Source organism: Physella acuta, unplaced genomic scaffold (assembly GCF_028476545.2).
Source record: "Physella acuta isolate Inbredline_101_S28 unplaced genomic scaffold, ASM2847654v3 ptg000453l, whole genome shotgun sequence".
Lineage (NCBI taxonomy): Eukaryota > Metazoa > Mollusca > Gastropoda > Physidae > Physella > Physella acuta.
The window spans coordinates 633,118-659,045 of NW_026731972.1; the positions used below are offsets into that span (position 1 = coordinate 633,118).

General features: G+C 36.2%; 1 protein-coding gene across 1 annotated transcript; it reads right to left on the reverse strand.

Annotated features, from left to right (window-relative positions):
• Nucleotides 1-1,001: 1,001 nt before the first annotated feature.
• On the reverse strand, nt 1,002-22,972 carry LOC131943338 (BCL2/adenovirus E1B 19 kDa protein-interacting protein 3). The gene is made up of 6 exons (XM_059303403.1): nt 22,797-22,972; nt 4,036-4,204; nt 3,616-3,676; nt 3,127-3,185; nt 2,730-2,894; nt 1,002-2,544 (listed from the first exon to the last, which is right to left on the reverse strand). Exons 1-6 carry the CDS (start codon nt 22,837-22,839, stop codon nt 2,481-2,483), a joined length of 561 nt encoding a protein of 186 aa, XP_059159386.1. The 5' UTR covers nt 22,840-22,972; the 3' UTR covers nt 1,002-2,480.
• Between the last annotated feature and the right edge of the window lie 2,956 nt (nt 22,973-25,928).

Consider the following 25,928-nt stretch of genomic DNA (forward strand, 5'->3'; position numbering starts at 1 on the left):
GTATCATAGCTTGGGCAGATTTCAGTGGAATCCAAAAGCTCAGTAGGCAACAACAGATGGAAGTGATTAAAAACCCTTTACTCTGACAACCCTCACTATTTTTTTATCACTAACTCCATGATTTTTTAAGAAAATAGAAGTATTACTCATACATAGAATTAAAAAAACAAAATTGAATGACTAAATTTTCAATGCTTTAAGTTTAAGAAAACCAACCATATTAAAAAACTATTTAGTTTATAAGTTATTAGTAAAAGAGAAAAAAATAAGCGGACAAAACTTTAAAGACAATTATTTTAGTGACTAGCCATTTGTCATTTCACTGGCAGTTTGTTTTTCTAATTGGAAAATATTAAAATAATTCTAGTAAAAATGTACCCACCTACAACAACCAAAAATTATTTAGCCAGGTAAATTATTTTAAAACATGCTGCTGGTTCATTTTTATAAATTATTTCACTTAATTAAACACATAAGCCTCGGAAACAATTAAAATATATTGAGTTGAATGAAAACATTCTTCTTAAAAAAAAAATTGAAAAACATTAATCCCTACTTAAAACATCAACAAAAATTATTTATTTTGAAAATCACATTAAGTATTAACATTTTACTGCAACAATTGAAAGTAAGAAAAACTTGACAATCATGTATATAGTGAATGAACATTGAAATTTGCACCATTTCCCAGTTAGCTTCAATGAAGCAAAGATGACCACAGGAAGTTATTGAAATAAAGCTGTACAACAAACAAAAGTCACAAATGTAAAAAGGGTAATATAATTCCAAAAATATTCATAGGTTGAATTTCAATTTCAATTGTGATTCGAAATTTTTAGATTGAAAAAGAAATACCTATAAAATATTACAGATGAAATTATATTAAGATTATTTTCTATTCAATATTAGACTTTGACGAATAGATATACTTGTTAATTAATTGAATGAGTCAGAACTGATTAGCAAATCAACACTGCAGTACTTTGGTATGTTATTTGAAAAATAATAAGCTGTGATAATGTCAATGTTGTGTACATGTGAAGGGAGCAACAAGTAACTTAAAAATTAAAACATCAGTGCATTGCCCTATGTAAAGATGGATTTCAAGCAGAATTGTAATCCCAAAATTTTTGAAAACTTAGGTTGTTTTAGTAATTTAATGTAAATTTATTGGGGTTAAATTCAACTGAAATACTTTTTACTTTGATGTTTATAAATAACATAAAATTTATTTTTCATAAATTAAAAAAGTATTATATTTATATAATATATTTATATATAAATTACTGTTCTCGATTTATATATTTACAGAATTTTTTTATTTACTTAACAGTGAAATCCAAATAATGTGTTACCCAAAAATGGTAAATTAAATGCCTTGAATGTCCATAAGAAAATGGCAGAATAAAAACATAACTTCTGAAATAAATAACACAAAAATGAATTTTATAATTTGAATAAAGAACCATAGATATATAAACTATGTTTTCCATTAAAAAAAAATATTTAAACAACCTGCTACATGTAAACCATTTCTATTGCTTTTTACATTTGATGTTCTGAAATTATGTATTATTACTATTTGAAATAAAAGGACAATGGCCAATAATCTGTTGGGGTCATCCATAAATTAAACAGGGTTTAGACCTAAGTGATGATGTACTATGTAGGAATGGCTTTTAAAAACTTGACAGCATATATTAGGGTAAAAATAATGTAAGTTTATTTTTTGTTAGATTCATGGTTTTTGGGGTGGATACAGGTCATTTTATAAAGGTGAGGCTGGTAAAATGGCATTGCATCATTTATGGACAACCCAAACGTAGTACTTTTATTTGTAATGATGGACACGTGTGTATACACAATTATAGGTTTTTTCTCAGGATCTTTGAATTTTGGATTAATGCATGACTAAAAAAAAAATTCACAAAGTGAAAAGTCTCTTAAATGTACAAACTGGCAAAAACATGGTGAACATTTCTGGTAACAAATTTGTTTCAAAAATATTGAAATATGCATTTTATATGCATGGGGGAAAATTTTTAATGTACATGATTTTGTCGGCACAAAAATATATGTACAGTGGTAATGTGTTTTTTTTTACCGAACGAAAAATTAGAGAAGATTCAAATTTAAAAGCTTCACAAAATGTATACAAAAAATGTCTTTAATGCAATTGGATTGAACATACACTAAAATCAGAATTATAACAGAAAGGTTAACAGTGATAACTTCTAGTCATATATAAATTAGAATAATCATTAAGTGCAGCTTTTAAAGGTGAATTCTTTTTCTTTTAAAGTTAATTTCTCTAGCCTCAGCATACTGATATGCTTATGCTAGAGGCATCAAATTGTACATTTGTAATACTTCAATACTTCAACCATTTTAATATCAGTCCATGACACAAGGGACATTTCAATACATATAAAAATATGTGTGGCGACCTTTACCACAGGGCCAATATCCAATGGTTGTTATCAATCAAGGGCTACTTGGGCAATGGAAGCAAAGTTGCAGTATTTTTTGAAGTAAATAAAGACTCTGAAAAAGAAAGAAAAATTTAATTTTATTTCAAACATTAATTTTAATTTACAATGGGCAAGAATGTTTGTTATTACTCAAGAACTTATTTTCTAAAATTAAAGCCTAATTGGAAAATTGATTTTCAACACGAATTTTATCATGGAAATATGATCATATGTTTAAAAATCTAAAAGTCGACATACGCTGCAGCCCCCAAAAAGAATGTGCAAGCGTGTGTAAGAATCAAGGTTGGTAAATTAGCCCAGGAAAAAATTCTCGTCTTCTTCATGACTTGTGTGTTGCGTACACTCAGGGGAGTCCTGCTATATTTGCTGCCAGGGTGACGGAACTTTTCACTCATAGTCTCACTGTACATGGAGGGAATGGTTCAAGTTTTTAATTTGCTGATTGTTTAAAAATAAATAATGTAATACTCACATTCCTTTAGATTTAAAAAAAAAATAATTTAAATAAATGAAAAAACATTCGAGACTAGTGAATAGTATTTTTTAAATTTTGGACTATTTACTTTTAAGACGTTTTATTGATTAAATAATGTAAAGTATATTCAAAAGTTCAAATTTTACGAAAATAGCTCACAAAGACTGCTGAAGTTCTGGACGACTTGACCAGTCCCATATCCAATCAGTTCCAGGATCCTTTAGATACAAAAAATTACCTCAATAAATTCATTAATTTTATGTTTTAAATTACTTACATTAGCACATTTTTAAAAATTGTAAAATGTGAATCAATAACATGGACCTTTCCGTACTAGATGCAATTTTAAGTTTATTAAAAAAAATTCTTGCTAATTTTTTAATGCATTGTGACCAACCTATAAACTTATTAATTAAACCAACAACTCAAATTTATTTTAAAAGATTGAGCAGTTATAAACCAACCTGTCAAGTAACTATGAACCAACCCATTAAGTAACAATGGACCTACCTATTAAGTAACAATGGACCTACCTATCAAGTAACTATGGACCAACCCATTAAGTAACTACAGACCAACCTGTCAAGTGACTACAGACCAACCCATTAATTAACTACAGACCAACCCATTAAGTAACAATGGACCAACCTGTTTTGTTCTCCACTCTTCACTTGACCACTCTGTGTTTGGGCTTGCTGGGCTTTTTGGGCTGAAGATAAAAATAAATAAAAGAAAATTCAATGGTGGCATTTTTTGGTACTGCTTTGTTTTTTATAATAACAGTTCTATAATTTATTTTATCCATATACTCATTTATTGACAACAAATAACTCAATTGTCCTACTTATGATTTTCCCATACAAAGTTGAGTAAAAATTTATGTCAGATTTATATATAATTTAATACAACCTTGTCCTTTTATACGTGTAGAATTTTTACTACTGTAAAATGGTGTATGTCTTTATAAAGTTAATATGCACAATGTTTTAAAGAAAAGTTGGAATTAAAAGTAATTGGTTTTTTTACAGATAATAAACAAACAAGTAATTATTTAACAATTAGACTTACCTCCCCCTATAAGAGTTTTCTTTACTATTTGGCCTTGATGGGGTTCGAGATTCTCTTTGTGCATCTATCAACAGCTTCTCCATGCTAGATCCATAGCAGACTTCTGGGTTCATATTGCTGTACCCTTGTGTGGACTGCTGCTGGGCGTAATGGAGCTCAACCCAGGAATCTAAAACAAAGGAAAATCCTGTTTAAAACAATATGAATCAGTTGTGGTTAAGGAGTTTAGTTAAGATTAGAAAACAAATAAGAGAATGCTTTTGAAAAATAAATTCTCTAAAAATAAAGAGGTGGGTCTACACGGAGAAATATGTGCAGCTTCTTTGATCAGAGGCATAATAAGTTATCCCAATATCCTAAAATGCTCTTTCTATTTTTTTCCATTAACAGTAATAAAATTCATACCTTGGAGGAGTTTTTAAATACAAATTAACATGTTGTTAGGCTTTTGTTTGTAACTGTTGTTTATCAATAAGTAAGGTGTGTAAGGCCTTTGTAAATGCCACACAATAAGTGTGTAAGACTTTGGCTTTCAGAGGTGACAATATGTCTAGCTATGCACATTCACACATTAATAAGTGTGTAAGACTGATATTCAGTCTGAGGTGAAAATATGTCTAGCTATGCACATTCACACATTAATAAGTGTGTAAGACTGATATTCAGTCTGAGGTGACAATATGTCTAGCTATGCACATTCACACATTAATAAGTGTGTAAGACTTTGGCTTTCAGTCTGAGGTGACAATATGTCTAGCTATGCACATTCACACATTAATAAGTGTGTAAGACTGATATTCAGTCTGAGGTGAAAATATGTCTAGCTATGCACATTCACACATTAATAAGTGTGTAAGACTGATATTCAGTCTGAGGTGAAAATATGTCTAGCTATGCACATTCACACATTAATAAGTGTGTAAGACTGATATTCAGTCTGAGGTGACAATATGTCTAGCTATGCACATTCACACATTAATAAGTGTGTAAGACTGATATTCAGTCTGAGGTGAAAATATGTCTAGCTATGCACATTCACACATTAATAAGTGTGTAAGACTGATATTCAGTCTGAGGTGACAATATGTCTAGCTATGCACATTCACACATTAATAAGTGTGTAAGACTTTGGCTTTCAGTCTGAGGTGACAATATGTCTAGCTATGCACATTCACACATTAATAAGTGTGTAAGACTGATATTCAGTCTGAGGTGAAAATATGTCTAGCTATGCACATTCACACATTAATAAGTGTGTAAGACTGATATTCAGTCTGAGGTGACAATATGTCTAGCTATGCACATTCACACATTAATAAGTGTGTAAGACTTTGGCTTTCAGTCTGAGGTGACAATATGTCTAGCTATGCACTTTCACAAATGCTACACATTAACTCTATCCCTTGTAAACAGCAGATGTTGTCTAAAATAAAACTATAATCAAACATCAGATTTAAGTGTTGGCTCCATTTCAATTGTGTAGGTCAGGTTCTATAAATAGTCAACCAATGTTGTGCAAGCATCAGAGGTGAGCTGGACATGTTATAACCCACTGAGCTTAATAACTTGACATGTAAAACCCTTGAGCTTAATGAGTTGACATGCTATAACCCGCTGAGCTTAATAACTTGACATGTAAAACCCTTGAGCTTAATGAGTTGACATGCTATAACCCGCTGAGCTTAATAACTTGACATGTAAAACCCTTGAGCTTAATGAATGGACATGTTATAAACCCCTGAGCTTAATTAATGTATATGTTATAACCCCCCCCCTGATCTTAATGACTGGACATGTTATAACCCCCCCCCCCACCATGAGCTTACAGCTTCCCCCCCCCCCCCCCATGGATGGCTTTACTGGAAAATACATGTTAAGATAATATTACCGCTTCAGATTGTCATTATCTTGCTAACTGTTTAATTTGGATTGGGTTCAAGTGAAGCAGTTGGCCAACATAAACAATACAAACTTGGGATAACTCTATAATTAATTTTTACAGGAAACGGCTGAACAGGCATGCTAATCCATCATAAGAACAAGAGGATTTATTCTGTCATATATATGCCTAAACCCATGGGAGCTAACTCCACCGCAGGCTATTGGAATAACATCTACAATACAGTAGGTATAAAATATTTGATACTTTTTTTTAAATTCAATTTTAAATAATACCAATGGGAATTTTTCTCGGTCAGTTCTCGATACCACTTTAAGCAAGAAAGGGTTAAACAGTTGAAATGCAATATTGCTAATTAACCCCCAAACTAGCGACGCCAATGGGTAATTTTTTTTTCCCTACAATTTATTCCAAAACATGGATTCGGCTATTAACTTGTTATATAGGCTTTAATTAAGAGTAAGGAGAAATGTTCTCGTGAACAGCTCAAACAGTTGACGCCCTGCGATTGGTCATCTGTCTCAGATAATCCAATCACAGTACAGACGGTGCACGAGCCTACCACGTGACCAGTGGATGACCTGGACGTTTGAAACAAAAGTAAACAAAAAACATGGAGCAAACTTTTCCTGACCACGAACTGGACAGCTGGGTGTAAGTGTGCGTGCTGTATGATAAGATAATCGTGCTGCTCTAGCCCGTTCACATAAACAAAAACGACACTACTTCAGCTAGCAGACGGCTATACAAAAAGGTTATATTAATTTCTCAACAAAAAAGCGAAATATCAGACTGGACAAGCGACAAAGAATCTATGTGACTGAGTTCTAGCGACTTATATGACTGAACTAGCGATCAATATGACTGAACCTAAATGACTGTAGATTAGCGCAACCTTCATGACAGTCGACCAATCATTATGTGTGAGTAGACACCAACACTTCTCCGTCACAACGTACCCCCGAAAAATAGTGGCTAAAACCTACTGGTAAACAGACGAACGACAACACGACACGTACTCCGTGCTCAAGATTCGAACCCTTCAACTCTTCACATTCTAAAGCCAACATCAGTACTTCATTTCTACCTTATGTACTGTAAGGGTGGGGCTGTCGTCTATGGTAAAATCGTGTGACTCATAACCTACTATCTGAAGCTACCCACGGGGGTAGGGCTGTTACCCATACTGATTCAATATACAGAGATTGAAAACATGTACGTTATAGAAATGAAAATCATAGATAAATTCAAGTAAACAAATGTTCTGTTTTGAAATGGTCTTGAACTCGACCTTTAACCTATTGAACCTTCATTACATCAGCTAGTGACGTGTCTCAGGTCGCTCCACATTGGCTGGTATAAATAAAATACGAATGTTGGCGCATAAATCGTCTTCCATAATTAACCTACACAGTGTTTGTTGGTATTTTCCCGTTACCTGCGCTGACCTGAATAGACAAAGGTGGAGATGGGGCTCCGTCGGCTGGAGCAAGTTTTTGTTAAGAGAAACATTATAGGACGGTATATTATATATGATGTATCTGGTCACGAGATAAGATTTTCCCGAAAGATTTGGTACCGGTTGAATGCTACCAGTTGAATGCTAGCAAACTATCAGCTTACAGCTCGTCACAACCTCATAATAATCCACATTATTAATTTAATAAACAATGTTTTAAATAGCCCACCAATTGACCAAAAACTGACCCAAATCCTAGAACCACACAATAACATTTAAGAATCCAATCCTAGAACCATACATATCATCTCGTATGGGGGGGGGGGGGGGGGGGGGGGGGGGGGGGAGAACGACAACACACAGACCCCCCCCCCCCTCGCCCGAAATGGAATTTATATAAAAATATATACTTCTAACAGTGTCCGCCCCCCCCCCCCTCGGAAAAAAGTAAAAAAGTCTGGAAGAAACACTGGAAACATACAATCTATCTATCTATATACTACTAAAACTCAACTTTGTTTACATGTTTGAATATTTATTTGTTTGCCTGATCGACTATTGTGATATGTTCGACTCTATCTGGAAAGCTGTAAAATAGTATGCAGGTAGAGAATAATTTTTTAATGCAGACAGACTGTTGATCACAAATTTATTTAAAGACGTTAATTAATTTATTGATTTATTCATAGTTAAATTAACCGTATTTTTTTAAAAATGTTAATACTTTGAATAAACTTTGTGGGGATAGTGACGTCCCTTGATGTGTTTACATTTTTGGTACAATAAAAATGGCGGACCCCATCATAGACTTTGTGGCCCATTCAAAAGTTTAACGCGTTACAAAGCTAATTTTCTGCCGGCTATAACTTAAACAATACGTCCTTTTGCTGTATTTATTACGTTCCAACACTTATATCAATTTTCAACTGTCTTTTTCATTTAGTTTTACGATAAATTTCTCTAGATCTAAAGATCAGCTGTCGAAGGGAAGTTATGAATCTAGCCTAGATCTAGCCTAGATCTAGATCTAGATTCTAGGTCACTACTAGACTCAGTGTAAATTCTAGATCTAGACTTAATGTAAATTCTACATCTAGAATCTATTTCAGGCCTTAATACATCTAGAATCTATTTCAGGCCTTAATTATTTTATATAAATCTTTGTTTGGCTAATTTAAGATTAAATTTAATTTGAAAGTTACTACTACTAGATCTATGCGCGGAGACTCTAAAGTATAGTATAAAAATTCATTTGTGACGTCACGAGTAAATAGCTAAGTTGGTAGCGTAGCCCGCTCTCATGTGGGTGGCACAGGTTCTAGACCAATATGTCAATGATATTTTTTTTCAATTTTTTTTTTTTTAGATGTTAATGATAAAAAATGATAATGATCTGAACTTGGCAGGATACAGGGCAGGTGAAGTAGAGTTCATCTGTTTCTTTGTCCTAACCATATGAAAGGATAGTGTGGTCAGAGACATGCTCGGCTGGAATCGTTTTTTAAACGATAAAAACATGTTGTCTGAGACTTGGCGGGACACTGGGCAGGTGAAGTAGAGTTGAGTAGGTCACATGTGACGTCAGTATATGAAGGGATAGTCCGAAATCGGTGTTTTCGGTGTTTTTAAAAGATAAGACACATATTTTTGAATGTGGGCTCTGTTTTTGTGACGATAAGTGACACTGCAGTAGCGTAGCGAGGAGGGGGGGGGGGGGCGGGTGGGGAGGCGGGGGGGGGGGAAGGGGAGGCGGGGGGGGGGGGGGGGAAAGGGGAGGCGGGGGGGGGGGGGGGAAGGGGAGGCGGGGGGGAGGTGAAGGGGGGGGGGGACGTATGTTGGGGCGCCAAAATGGTTTGGAAAAATAAATTGAAAGGTTGAGGGGGGTTCAAATCGAAAGTTTGAGTGGGGGGGGGGGAGGGGGTGCACATCAAAAGTTTGAGGGGGGGGGTTGAAAATCGAAATCTTGGGGGGGGGGGGGGTTAAAATCGAAAAGTTTGTCCCCGGGCGCCGGGAAGGCTCGCTATGCCTCTGAGTGACAGACGTGATGTTTTTTGATGGATGACCCCCGAAACCCACAGTTATCCAAGGGATGACGGGTATTCTAGTAACATTTAAGAATCAAATCCTAGAGCCATACAATAACATTTGAGCGTCAAATTCCAGACTTATTCTAAGGGATATCTTAGTTTTAAGAAGAGAATGTGATAATTATCTGCTGGACTGAAATGTTTAAAATTCTTTACTACCTGGAGTTGTGTTGAACATGTTTCTGAAAACTTCAGAGAAGGCTTTAAAAAAATGGAGTTATTTACCTTGAGCACAGTGCAGCAATTAAAGGGGGATAAATTGAATACTCAGCATTGAGGGAACCATTTGTTATTTATGATAAGAAATGAAATTATCAGTGGAGGTAAAGAAAATTTAATGCAATACAAATAATAATCAATGCTGGTCTGGATTGAAGCCAACAGCAGATGTTTCAAGTGGGTTAAATGATTTAGTATGTTCCTTTTTCCAGCTTAATCATCAGATTTTTCGGTGTTCTTGCTTGGTTTCGCTGTGTTGCTTTACTTAGCTTATCATTAAATTAGCCAGAAGACAAACATGCAGACGTGACAACCGGGAATCAATCAATCGATGACCTGGGGGTTTGGGCGGGAACGCTGTGACCAGAACGCGATGTCCTGTGTGTATATTTAAACTAGGTCATGTCTGCTGCGTGTGCAGTGGAGCGTGAGAATGTCATCAGACGGGGTGACGTAATAAACAGGAACAAAGATAGGTGCATTCAAGTTACTTCTTTGTTTGGGGTATTTCGTAACATGAACAGCCAGCCTTGAAAATATTTCCCCACCCTCTCCTCCCCGAGTCATTAAAGGCTGGGTAAATAAAACCTACAACTTGACAGTCAAGTATAAAAAAAAAAAACTGAGGTTGGATCTAAGCGGTGTTCTCGCCGCTTCATAGCTCAAGGTATGCAATACCATTTTATTTCTTTGTGTAAAGAAGGGCTGCCGTTTATAAAACAAATTTTTACATTTCTAAGAAACTTTTCGCTTCCCCAAGCACATCATCCCCACCCCCTAGCACTAGTTCGCCCCCCCCCCCCCCCCGCAACCCTAGCACTAGTCCGCCATCCCCCACCCCTAGTCCGCGCCTCCCCAAGCACATCATCCCCACCCCCTAGCACTAGTCCGCCCTCCCCCACCCCTAGTCCGCGCCTCCCTAGCACTAGTATCCGCTAATGTAGACTAAACGAGTAAACACAGGAAAGACAGGCAGACAGACACACAGAATATGTACATTAAATAGAACACATTTTAAATAGTTTTTAAAACGCTATATGATAACACCAGGAAATATAAAAAAGTGGATTCTAATATTTGCACAGGCTCATGTGCAGATAAACCTGTCAGAACACACACACACACACACACAGTTGAACAATGTCTCTCTGAGTTGTCTGGCCTGAACTAAATAAATCTTCTCCAGTGGAAAATAGGACATGGAGTCTACGCCAGACTGAGCGAAATCTTCCCAAGTAGAACATTAAAAAACAAAACAAATACCGTAAATAATTCGATGATCAATTTAATCGATACCAGAGAATAGTTTAATTAGAAAAGTATCGATCCATATGTAGAAGAGATAAGTTAATCTAACCACCAGATTATGCCATGGGCTATAACTGTAACTGATCATTTTGGGGATTACATCCCTTATGTTTCCATAGAATTTCAGAAGTTCGTATATTGTAAACCCATTTCTAGAACACGCACAGCTTATACAACATGAATAGTTTTTGTTTCTAATTTATTTTCAAGATGGTCTAACAAAAATGTTGACAACCAATGTCTTGTGCGTGCATAGCAACCAATGTTGTCTTGTGTGTATATAGCAACTGATGTAGACATAGTTATGTGTACTATCTGGCACCAATGTTGCCTTGTTTGTGTCTAACAACTAATGTTGACGTGTCTTTAGCATCAAGCAACTTATGTTGTCTTGTTTGCATCTGGCAACCAATGTTGACGTGTCTATAACATCTAGCAACCAATGTTGACGTATCTATACCATCTAGCAACCAATGTTGACGTGTCTATAACATCTAGCAACCAATGTATTGTTTGCACCTAGCAACCAATGTTGACGTGTCTATAACATCTAGCAACCAATGTTGACGTATCTATACCATCTAGCAACCAATGTTGACGTGTCTATAACATCTAGCAACCAATGTATTGTTTGCACCTAGCAACCAATGTTGACGTGTCTATAACATCTAGCAACCAATGTTGACGTATCTATACCATCTAGCAACCAATGTTGACGTGTCTATAACATCTAGCAACCAATGTATTGTTTGCACCTAGCAACCAATGTTGACGTGTCTATAACATCTAGCAACCAATGTTGACGTATCTATACCATCTGGCAACCAATGTTGACGTGTCTATAACATCTAGCAACCAATGTATTGTTTGCACCTAGAAACCAATGTTGACGTGTCTATACTATCTAGCAACCAATGTTGACGTGTCTATACCATCTGGCAACCAATGTTGTCTTGCTTGTGACACACTAAACTGGCCACCTAGCCGAGACTGGCTACGATAAACGAAACCAAATCTCCTAAAGGTTAGCTCCAGGATCTGGGTCACAATGCGCGGCATTTCTCAAATCGCGTTAGAGCTGGGCGTATTTCCTTACGTTTTTAATTTATTTTTTTAAAAATCGAAAACATCTTTGTAACTTTGATTCTCTTCCATGAATTGAAAACATTCGTCGTGAAATTAATGAGTTTCAAGTTAGCAGTTTAAAAATTCCCCAATATATTCAAGAACTATGGCCTGCTAACACAGTTACACGGCGACAAACGTGCACCCAAACAAAACGGTATAAAGGAGAGAAAACCGCGAGGTTAAAATCTAATAGCGATCGTGAACATTAAGGGTATCCACTCTATATTTAGCCGCTGAATAATTTCATTAGGGAGATGGGGCGGGTAGGGAGCAGGGGTAAGGATGAATGTGTGTTGGGCGGGTGGGGAGAAGAGGTAAGGATGAATGTGTGTGGGGCGGGTAGGGAGCAGGGGTAAGGATGAATGTGTGTGGGGCGGGTTGGAATCAGGGGTAAGGATGAATGTGTGTGGGGCGGGTGGGGATCAGGGGTAAGGATGAATGTATGTCTCAGAAGCCCACGAGACGGGACTATCAGATTCCCAGAATTCATGTCGCAAGCCAGACGGCAGCAGGCAGTCGTTACTTCCGGGTGACGACATAAAAAGAAACAGATCTGTTTACTAAAATTCTACCCAGATAATAAAATCGTTCGTGTCAACATTAGTTGTCTCGCGTTGAAATAAGAGAACTGGCAAAATGATTTAAGTCGACAGGCCGGTGTAGCTGATGAAATATAATAATTTTAAAATTTCACAATAAGAGTAGCATCTGTTTATACCCCTTGTCAACAGCCGACAAAATGTAGCATCTGGTTATGCCCCTTGTCAACAGCCGACATAATGTAATATCTGGTTATGCCCCTTGTCAACAGCCGATATAATGTAACATCTAGTTATGCCCCTTCTCAACAGCCGACATAATGTAACATCTGGTTATGCCCCTTCTCAACAGCCGACATAATTGACATTTAATTATGTCCCTTGTCAAAACAAAAAACAAGACAGATCATGTAACAATCAGATTTTTTCCCTCATGTAAGAATGACAAAATAAAGGTTTGACACTTGCCAACATAAAAAAAAATATAACGTTCAGAATGGCCACTTCAACTTGCCAACATAAAAAAATATAACGTTCAGTTGTACCCTTGTACGACCACTTAAACTTGCCAACATAAAAATGTAACAATCAGTTATTATACCCTTGTATGGCCACTTATACTTGCCAACATAAAAATTTAACAATCAGTTATTATACTCTTATATTGCCACTTACGGGCAAGTTTTAAAAAGCGTCCCAGAGATCTGTACCATATAACTTTTCTTCAAGATTTGTTTGTTTTTCTTCAATGATTGAAAAAGTCGCACTGTTACTATAATTAAATGCAGATACTTTTAATTGGCGTGACCTCCATGTTTGTTTATGAAAAGGAAAAGAAAACATGTACTATAAGTTATCTTAACCCACTCGTTGTCAATGACAACAAACCAACTAGATTATAATGTGCTAGACAAAGACAAACCAACTAGACTATAATCTGCTAGACAAAGACGAACCAACTCGACTATAATCCGTGTAAAACAGTTTCTATTGTCACTGCTTTGCTTTTTTACTGTCCTATGACGTGTCAGTGTCATTGGCCTCTTACTTACAGCCAACATTGAAAAGAAAAAGCACACTGCTTCAGTAAACATTGTGTCTATACACTATGATAGTCAATAACTCATTAATTAAACTCAAGAACCTTGCATATATATATATATATATATATATATATATATAACGTGGCTTATATATATATATATATATATATATATATATATATATGCCACGTTATATATATATATATATATATATATATATATATATATATATATATATATATATATATATATAACGTGGCTGACGGTCGCGATGCGGCTGGTTTCCATAACAAATATTCGCCATTTTTATGTTCACTGAACTTATTTTAAGCCACACTACCGTCCGCGCTTCGTTGAAATCATTACGTCATACACGATCTCTAAATGCAATTAGACAATTCAGGGACACGACTGTATTTCTAGACTGTTTGCATATGGGGGGGGGGGGGGGGGGGGCTTATACCACGGAGACCGGGTACCTGATACAATGTTGTAGCGGGAAAAAAATATTTACAGAATAAAACCTAAAATAAAACTTTATTTTAATCAACCATGAAGTTATCAATCTAAGCCACAAAAGAAAACATGTATGTGAGGCTGAATGAGAAAGTACCAACGTAAAACGTTAGGACTGAAATATACGCAATAAAATGTACACAATTGGTCTTGTAGGACATCTGTACATGTTGGTACTAAATATGGCTTGTTTATTTCTATAGCACGTTTCAGTGACAATGTCACTTTACCTTGAACATCCGCTATGTGAATTCTGATCGCTACAAGAATCCAGACACAAGATGGGGGAGTGGGGGTCGGGGTACAAGGACAAGATGTCGTCATCATGTACTTTTAACTGTGGGCGCTTTCATTGAAGGTTACAAACAAAGATAAGTTCAACACAAACACGCAGATACAATAGAGGTTCTATAAGATACTGAATGTCGATACAACACAAACACGCAGATACAACGGAGGTTCTATCAGATACTGGACGATACAACACAAACACGCAAATACAACAGAGGTTCTAGAAGATACATACATATACACAGCAAGACTTATTCGAGGATATAGCTGTCTGAGGTATCGCTAACCCAGCCGTAACCCTGTTCCTAGCAATAACTAATCATAACCCTGACCATAACAGCGACAACAACAGAAACAAAACCTTGATACGATGTTATGGTCTGACAATAAACACACGTTTAACAAAAATTTAAATCCGATTTAGTGGGTGGAGATTAACCCACAACCTTCATATCACAAGATCTGAAAAGTGTGAAGACTTAAAGAATGGAAGTTGAGTACATTGTTCACACTCAGTTCATCGATCATTTCTGTTTGTAACCGACTCAACTCGGCTTCTATCCACACAAACAACCCGTCTCATCCTTAGTTACTCGGATTACCCACATCCTCACCCAGTCCTATAGCATTACCCCCACCCTTACCCAGTCCTATAGCATTACTCCCACCCTTAACCAGTCCTATAGCATTACCCCCACCCTTACCCAGTCCTATAGCATTACTCCCACCCTTACCCAGTCCTATAGCATTACCCCCACCCTTACCCAGTCCTATAGCATTACCCCCCACCCTCACCCAGTCCTATAGCATTACCCCCACCCTTAACCAATCCTACAGCATTACCCCCACCCGTACCCCACCACATCCCCGATACTAAGTGGGAAACGAGCACTTCTCTAGACGACAGAGATCTGTGAATTTTATCTCAGGAATTTAAGGGTCCGTTTTCCGAGGAAACTAAACAGAGAATAAATTGAATGCTAAAATACTGCTAATGGTACTGTCTATAATATGTAACTGTATATGCAACTCTGGACACACCCAAATAACGGTATTCAGCTAATTGGAATAAGCTGATGATAACCAACAAAGCTATGTGACCAAATCGATTCTTTGTCTCTTAGCCAGGAGCAAGCAATGTCGAAAACTGCTTTGAAATGCCGTTAACAAATTATTGCATTCTCTTACACAAAATAAATGTGCCGATTCCTATTTTTTAACTCGCTACAAAAATTACAATAAATTCTGTTGCGTCTAGCTCCCCTGTAAGGGAAGATAATCCTGCTGCAACGTAATGTGATAAGAATGTACAGTTTACGATCCTGGCGGCTGGAGTTATGGGACCTTACATACATCACAAACTAGGGCGATTCCGCCATTATGGTATTATAAGAATCTTTTTTCAAGAAAAAGCAAGATTATATTACTACAGCGAAAGACCTAGCTGATATTAAATTGAGAAATACATGAAGTACATCCAAATAATTTCATTGATGAATAAATCAAAGACAAAAGAACAAATTAATTACAAATATTTCGTGTGAAATACGAGTGGTATAGATTTTAATCGAGATATGGATACCCTTAACCCTGTGACTGATTGTCAAATTATTGCTGTGAAATATTTCAAATTACTGCTGCCCTGAGCTGAAATATTTCAAATGATTGCTGGCCGCTAGAGAGAGCTCAGCAAACACAAGTTTTACAGAGGCTAACCTAGGCTAATAGGATGGGGGAGGTGGGATGTCGTGGGGTTCAAAAGGTCAGCCAGCAGGCGATATGTATTTTACTTTATTTGGTAAAACGTGGGGTGTTCACGTCTGCTCAAGTTGAGCTGTAGGTAAAAAAATTAGTTGTGTTAAAGGAAAGACATGTACTGGCCAATAAAAACTGTTAACACATTCAAACAACTACAATCAACCGAATCCTGACTACAGATTGTCATACTCATTAATTATAATTTACTCATTAAGATTCGAACTAACCGGAATAATATCCGTTTTAAGCTCATGTAGAAATAATACATTCATTTCGCTACCATGTGATGTTATTTGGTATATGGGTTGGCGCTTGTCACAAATTAGTCAATTTATCTGGGCATGTTTTATAATGTAAACCAATAAACACCCGTACTATAAGAGAAAAAGATGATAGATGTACGGGTTTAGCCAAAAGCGTACGGCAATTATTGTTGAACTTAGTACAAAACCTCTCACGACACGGCATTATCATACCATCATGTATGAATTATTCCATCTTATGGAAATGTATGAGAGTCGGTGGCCCTAGCTGACAAAGTTGTTAGACCAAACGTGAATTGGACTGGACAGCAGATGTTCAAGCTTACAATAGAGACAGACCTCAGATACGTGTGACGCGGTGTCGAGTTTAAAATGATACCATTTTAAAATATCGCGCTGACACACGCTTTCACTAGCTTCAGGAGGGCCTGCATCGAAGCATGGTTCACCCAACTATTTATATTATAACGGACTCACAACACAAGCAACATTTAAACTTAGCAACATAACACAAGCATAATTTAAACTGTGAGGCACACAACATAACAAGCAACATTGTATAGCGAGGGCTACTCTATGTAACAGTATGCAACGAATCAATCAATCGCATTTATCGATGATTGACACTACACAAAACGTATCGATATTGTGGCAATGAGTGCGTGTGTTTACTATATTTACCCCAAATCTAGCGCTTGTAGTTTTTGACAACAGAAGTGCTGACTCAGCAGAGAGAAATCTCAAGTGCTCATTACAGCCAGTTGTAGCTGGAAAGAGAGGAGGGGGGGGGGAAATCTCCTCGGCCTAATGATGGTGTATATTAGCTAGCCGTGTCTCCAAATTGATGAATGTAGAGGCTAAGCTCTCGCTTCATTAGAGAAACATGGCGGCCGCCCAGGGATGGAATGATACAAGCTTATGTGTGTTAGTTTTAGAATAACATAGGCGGTGTCTTACATCAAGATTTAAATTTTAACCCCAGTTTTATGAACAGAAAAAAACTATTTTCTACATCACACAACATAGTGAAAACAAATTCAGTACGACTAGGCAGCTGAAATATGCGTTAATCAAAATGTAAATGATAATACCATAGTGTGGGCAAAAAATACATCAAAGCCAATCGATGATCTACAATAAAAGCCTGTTCATATAGTTTCATCTGCTCTAAGCCCATAAGAACAAAAAACTCATAAAGCAGGTAACAAGCACTGGATAAACCCATATTGTTCCACGCCTGCGAATGAGCAGTATGTCTAGAGTAACAATGCATGTTAATTAACAGATAGCGTTAGGCATGCGCGTGTAGAACTAGGGTTGCTGCAGGCAGAAGGAAGATTGCTGGCTAGAAATTTAACACAGCCGCGCCTATGTTTGCGTTCAATCTCCTGTTACCTAACACAAATATTATCATTTCTTGTCCGGCAACTCTCAAAGTTTTTAAAGAATAGCATACGGAAAAGTGGCAAGGAGATAATGTATTTGGAGCATGAGTTATGGTTAAGTCGTTTCTGTGACTAACGACACGATGTTTGTTTACATCTGGTGTGTTGTCGATGTTTTGTCGATCAAAATCTGACACGCAAATTACTTCCCTTACAGGTGTACATCTGCTGGTTGGTGCTAAAAATAGACATTAGAAAATGACCAACCGGTGAACTCTATGAACCTGACAGGTTCATGTTAGGTTCGTGTTCATCACGTGGTAAACGTATCGACCGCTTGGGGGTTCATTTACACCTACCGTGTCAACATCAAACCAATCATGCAAAATGAGGGTCGAGGGCAAGGGGGGAGGGATTTAAAGGGGAGGGGATGTTAAATTAGACTTAATGTTATTACTAAAATTAGGTGGCCTTGATATCTGTGTAGGATGACTGCTAGGATTATAGAAAAAGTCCAATACATTAAACCTTTTGTATTTTTTTAAAACTAAACTGGCTAAACTGATCTTTAATTTTTTACAAAATTCAATCGTATTTTGTTAGGTTATGGAGAGTTCGTTGAATCAGGCTCCGCTATAAAATTAATTGAAAGGAAAAATGTCCGCATCCTGTGATAATTTTAGTAGAGGAGCTAATGAAAAACCAATAGCTCATCACGTGATAGGTAATTTGGTGAGCCAAGCTTGGTCTGGCGGATGTTTTGATTTGAAGGTACAGGTGTTGTGACATCAAGTTATTGGTACCTGGATGTTTCATGTGAAGGTACAGGTGTTGTGACATCAGGTTATTGGTACCTGGATGTTTCATGTGAAGGTACAGGTTTATATCTCAGGTGTTTTGACATCAGGTGTTTTGACATCAGGTTATTGGTACCTGTATTTCTCACGTGAAAATATAGGTTTATATCTCATGTGTTTTGACATCAGGTGTTTTGACATCAGGTTATTGGTACCTGTATTTCTCACGTGAAAATATAGGTTTATATCTCATGTGTTTTAACATCAGGTGTTTTGACATCAGGTTATTCAACTTTTGGCACCTGCATGTTTCACGAACAACAGGTGGCAGGTGCTTCAGTAAACGCGGGTTTTCATATTTCAATTTTTGGTTAACCAATTAATTTAGATAACACAAGACGCTCTTATTTGATTACGACTTTGATTAACGACTTTTTAAGTCTACGTGTACCCCCCTCCTATGGTTTCTCTTAATAAGCCAGACGCCCCCCCCCCCCCCCGAAAATTACGTTACGTTTTTCTTCTTTTCTCCCCCCCCCCCCCCGGAAAAAAAAATTAAGTAAGACAATCTTTCATTACTGACACATACACGCCATACGTGTGACGTCATTTATGGACGACCCTCAAACACAAATACCAAATACAACTGGAAAAATCTTGTCTATCAAAGCAGTGCTCAGCCCTTTGTTCTACTTGAAGACTAAATTCATTGAACTTAACCTCTAACCTTTCCGTGTACAACGGGGGCAATGACGTCAGAGGCTGCGCCTAGTTCGAGATAACCTTACCCCACAAATCGTGCGGTGACAGAACTAAGGGACAGAACTACGGGTGCTAACACTACAGTATCATCTCTGTGGCCTCGTTCTGAACTAGAACTAAAAGCCGTGTTGGGGCAGCTAGGTGCAACTGTACTGGCATGTTATTTTATATCAAACCCTGTTATACACAGCTAGTATATCATTTAACTTGATATCCAATCGTACATGCAATTAATCAAAACGTAATTTTAAGACTAGTCAATTGAGGCCAATTAATGAGATAAATATGTATCACCACCCTCTTATATAGATGGACGGGCGTGGTGTATTGAAAGGGGGGGGGGGGAGGGTACATACAAGGGAGAGAACAATAGTTCAAGACGTTTATTTTTCCTATTGAATTGAATTTTTTCTACATCCGTCCAAACTCTAGACTTCCGGGTTAATGATCGTGACACCCCCCCCCCCCCCCGACATGCATGATTAAAGGCATGGCTCAATTTGATAACAACAAGAAGAATGATCGCGTGGCCCTTATAACGGAAAAGAGCTACTTAACAAAACCAATTGTGGGAATGTCAGATAACAGAAAAAAGTGTAACAAAGCTGTTGTTGTTTGACGGCAGGAGCCGGGGTGATAAAGACCATCGGAAACCACCTGATGTTTACATATTCAAACTTGTTTATGACCAGGGCCTCAATGTCAGCACATCAGCACGTAGGCAGTCCACACTTGGCACACACTGAATGTAAACATCTGTGCGAGCAGTGGTGGGGGATGGGGGACTGTGGTAGGGGGGGGGGGGGGATTGGAAGTTTTGTTAAAAGAGACGTCAAAGCTGAAGTCACGCAATGTAAACTGTCATCTCCATTGCGTCTTCGATAAAAATACAGATCCCTTAAATAGATGTTGCGCTACAGTAACTAGACCGATGTTACAGTCACAAAGCCGATGATACAAAACACCACCCCCTCCCACCCCAGCCTTAAAAAACTATTACGAGCATTCTTACATATTTATTTTTCAGAAAAACAACTTGAATATTTCGTCGATTTTCAAACACCCTTCCCCCCCCCCCCCATCTGCGCCAATAAAAATCACATCACTCCTCGGAAACCCACATCCTCTAGGTGAATGACGTCATTTCTGGACGCCTTCAACACACAGCGAAACAATACAAAGAAAGTATAGACTATGTTTCTTTAAGCACACACAAACCGGCATTGATACTAAAATAAAATATATAATTTGTTTTTGGATAACACCAATGGTAATGTAGATATTTTAGTTATAAATATTTTAAAAATCCTATTAGAATGAAGATAATTGGTAGCAATAGAAGACAATTAGAATAATATTTCTGTCGGTTCATTTCTAAGGCAAAGTACAAAGCAGAATAACCGTTATGCAGAGGCGTAGCGACCCTTCCCGGCGCCCGGGGACAAACTTTCGATTTCCACACCCCCCCCCCCTCAAACTTTCGATTTGGACCCTTCTCAACCTTTCAATTTATTTTTTCGACCCATTTTGGCGCCCATTTTGGCGTCGTCGTGCCCCCCCCCCCCCCCCCCCCCCCCCGCTACTGTCCTGTCGTTATGAGGTTCTAATGAACAATAACCCTCAAACGTAAAAAATGTGCCACCTTCTCTCGAACTTAAGATTGTGGTGTTATCTCCCCTAGATAATTGCATTTTTTTTTTTTTACTGAATCTGTTATTCCCTACCTGCTACAACAGGTCAACCCCAAGGCATACATACAAGGCATACATACAAGGCATACATACAATGCATGTTTTGATTAGTTTTGGTTAAATCAATTCATGACATCAAATGAAATTACTGTTACAACAAACATGTTTGTAATACATTACACACATGAATAAAATACTGGAAGACTACTTCTTAGAATACATGTTTGCTTGAATACATTTCCCAACTGTGAGTTTGAGTCCGTAATGCCTTATTGTGTAGATCAAACCATTAATCACATTTTAACTAGGCAGGTTAAAGAAATAAATAAGCTGAAACGTCAGGGCTACTTTTGCCTCACCCACTATGTTTTAACTACTGCTGCATTTAACAGAAAATATAAGTCAAGTCATTCGACAGTCAATAATGCAGTTAAAGCAGAGTTTACTTGTTTTTCTGTCCTTAGAATATGAAATTGTAGTGTGGCAAACTTTACTTTCAATAACTTCATTAGGTTCCCCCCCCCCCCCAAATACACACAGGAGGGGTGGGATGTTCACTCCAGGTGATACCATTTAGAGGGTGATACCAAATAAAAATATGTAAAATGTTCTGTCAAACACTTTTAGTTTAAATAAAATAGTTGGGAAGAGAGTGCCACCAAACTGATAATTGTTGGAGAGGGCGAGGTGCAGTGACAACCTCACCAGGTGACGCTACTACCCATTAGAGTTGGATGGACGTGCATGTCCCTAATAAGTCCAGCCCAAGAATAAAACTGAAGATCATGGTGAATTGGTGTTTCCACATTATTAGGAAAAAAATCAAAATCTATATTTTAATTTAACTCACACTACGCTTATGTTTAGTGCAGTTATGCGAGGAATTAAACAGTTAAAAGTAATAGCAAATAATCCAACTTTTTAACCTATTCTAGACATTGACTAACATAAAGATGCTAGTAGATATAATCCAAGTTGAGGAGATAAGATACAATGGATGGTTATTAGTTAAAAATGTATGAAAATTATCCTAATGATTATGTTTAACCACAATCATGATTCAAAACAAATAAAAAACATAAAAACATGTTTAACATGTTGATAATTAATTGAACAGTAATTTTTTTTTTAAAAACCTAAAAACTTAAACATGGGAGGGTGGGGGGTGGTCTATGGAATAGTCCTACACACTACACTTTAGAATTAGATCTTGACTCCTTGGGTCAGATATCTAAATCTAGATCTAGGCTAATTATTCCAGACCTAAACATTAACATTTGTTTTCATTTCATAGTACCACATTCCTAAAATATAAAAATAGACAGGTCTTAAAAATATATCTCGATTATGATTAGATCTAAGTCTAACTAAATCTACTAGACTCTAGATCTAAACTAGATCTAGATTTTTATATCTAAATAAATATCTAATAGATCTATCTAGAGTCTAGATCTAGAATCTATCTCATTTTCAGCGCGCCAAATTTCTTGCTACTGCCCTGTTCCATTTCTCTGTCTCTGGTGGGCACTGGGTGATCTAACAACAAACGACGAACAATATTGATTGATCTTTTTTCTCGTTTATAACAATTTTAAAAATAAAGATTATAACTTACCATTTAGGTCGTCACCTCTGTCAGGCCTCTGTGTTGAAGCCATTTTTGTTTTGTGTAGTCAAATGGAAAGAGAGTTTGCCTAAACAGTTAAATCTGCTGTGCGTAATATTCAACTGCGTACGTACCACCACTCACGATGGTTTGTTGATATTATTTTTGTTCTGCTTTATTTACAAGTGACGTCGCTAAGTAGGTCATCGTGCTTCCAGCGCCCCTAGTAGTAATAGTAATGATAACAATGATTGCCTCCCCTGTTAAAGGGACATAATCTATGGAAAAAAAACAGACCAGTTTTACTTTATTATGAAACCTGATTACGAACATTAGACACCCGATGAACAGGGGCGGAACTACAGTGCCGCCAGACCCCGCAATGCGGGGGGGCCCACGCCATTTAGGGGGCCCACAGCCGACCATAATCAATTTTTTAATAATTAAAAAACGTAATTTTCTTTTTATTTTTGACTTGATGGTTGTTTTGTAACAAGAATACTATAGCTGCAGTTGGATTGTCTTTATTCTATAGACACCATTCCACGCTCTTGTATATTCTTTTTCCCCTTTGTTTTTAAATCATTGTGAAAGAATGGCAAACGGTTTCACCACTTCCATGACTTATTTCCCTTTTTTAAATAGTCAAGTAGGGGTGCTCATAAGCTCCTTTTAATAGATTATTGTACTAAACAAATTATAAAAGCAATTACTTCTCTTAATTATTATTTTTCAAAAAATACATACTAAAGAATAACATAGTATAAAAAGGAAATGTATTTAAAATTAATAATATAAATACAAAAAGACATTGAAATAAACATAACATGAGAAACCATTACACATACAAAGCTTTGATGTTTCATATTCTTTCGACCGTCTTGACAGTTTATAAGAATACGGCAAAAATTAAATAAAACAGTTTTTCAAAACAGACTAAGCCAGGGGTCGGCAACCTTTTGAAGCGGAAGAGCCAAAAGTTACAATTTTCAAAATTTCCCTGGTTTTAAAGAGCCACTAACAATTTTTTAATTTCAAATATTTTATTTTTTCATTAAGATTATTAGTATTTGTTCAAGGAGCTGGAGAGCCGCATCTTGATATCAAAAGAGCCGCATGCGGCTCGCGAGCCGCAGGTTGCCGACCCCTGGACTAAGCACTCACACACATGAGAAGTTGTTGTAATTTGATTTAATTGAAAAAAAAAGCATTTTTTTTCTTCAAAACCCAATCAGGCCAGAAATGAGTTTCCTATGTTCATATTTTTTGTTTGGTTGTGTATATATATATATATATATATATATATATATATATATATATATATATATATATATATATATATATATATATATATATATATATATATATATATATGGAAGGGCCCAAAATTTGTTTTTGCGGGGTGGCCCTTTTTTTCTAGTTCCGCCACTGCCGATGAATATTAAAGTTAAGAAATGCAGAAACAATTTTTTAATCCTTTTTTTTTCTCTATTTTTTAACTATTGTTTTTTTAACCAATGTTTGTAAAGATCAACTAAACAATTTCTAAAATTTCTTATATTTAAAAATGTTGCTCCTACAGTTTGTGCATCATGTATAATTTTATGAATTAAAAAATATTAATGACAAAAATGTTTTAAAAGGGTTCGCTCAAGTATGATGTCCACACAGGGCGAGAGTGAGTTTCCAAGCAGGTTTATGTGAACTGATGCTAGTGACTATGTAGGCATTCACATGTTTAATTTAACATCAAAATAATTACAAGTTAGGTCTATTTGGTTCCCAGAAATATGCGCAAATGAACAAATGGGACACTGAAAATTAAACAAATCGAAAAATGCTCAAATACACTTTAATTTTGTCATAGTTCATGGAAAAATGTTTTATTAAGTTACAGTGTACGTAGTCATTCCCTGCTAACTTATATAAATTATCAATTTAACGTAAATATATTTCTTCACTAGGTTATTTTACATGCATAAAAAATGTATAGCTTTAATCTTAAAACATCAGTGCTTGAAGAAATACTGGTATGAGTACAGAACGTAATGCTTTTTAAAAACTTTTCTTTCCATTCAAAATTTTTAAATATTCTGTCTTAATTTTGTCTCAAAACAATCATAACAAATTTATAAATTTTATTAAAAATAAATCAAGCCTTCATAACATTTGTACTTATAATTTTTTTTTCTAAACACATTTATAGATTCTCCTTTTATTATCAATATTTAATGAGAGACATACACTACAGATAAAAAATAAACCACCATCTCAACTATTAATATTGCAAAGTACACATAGGTAATACATGTAATTCAATTACAGTATTTGGAGCCAGCTTTGAGAACACCACTTACTTTAGTATGAGGGGTGGAGTGTGACGCCCATAGTGAATGCATGTATGGTAAGTGTTTAAAATTCCATTTTTTGTGGACATTGCAGATGGATAATTCGGGTCTTTTGGCTGATCTGATTCAATAGAGTTTACTTCTCATCTTCTAACTAACATTCAAAAGTTATAACAGAAAATAAACTCTACTTTAGCTACTGTAATTATATTTGAAAAAAAAATGCAAAACTGAATCCATTAGATTTGGATGGATGGAAGTCAAAACTTTGGTTATGGTTTATCAAAAGTAATGTGTATTGCTGGAATTTATGAGATAAAGTTTATGTGCTAGTTCAATATTTTGAAAAAACTTTAAAGACATTCAATTGAGGTTTAAAAAACACTATCCTACATGTAAGAGAGAAGAGTGGAAAACTGCAGGTTTTAGTTTTATAACATTAATTATATAATTCTGGCATTAAAACGAGGACTTTAAATTATACAAGTGACTTATTATCAAACTGAAACTCTAAAAATGAGCTATAAGGTTTTACATGATTATATTTCAATTCAACCATTATAATTGCACAGATATATTAACTTATTTGAAATCAGACAAAAGTGTAACAAATTGATTTGCAAATATTGCAAAAAAAACCATAGTATAATGTAATAAATATCTATTACTTTCACAAAGAGTGAAGAAAATTTAGCTTACGCTCAACACACAGATTAGTTGCAATCAGCTGTTTGTATGTTCACTTATTAAGTGCACAATATCTTCTTTCATTCAATAACTAAAATAACTTTTT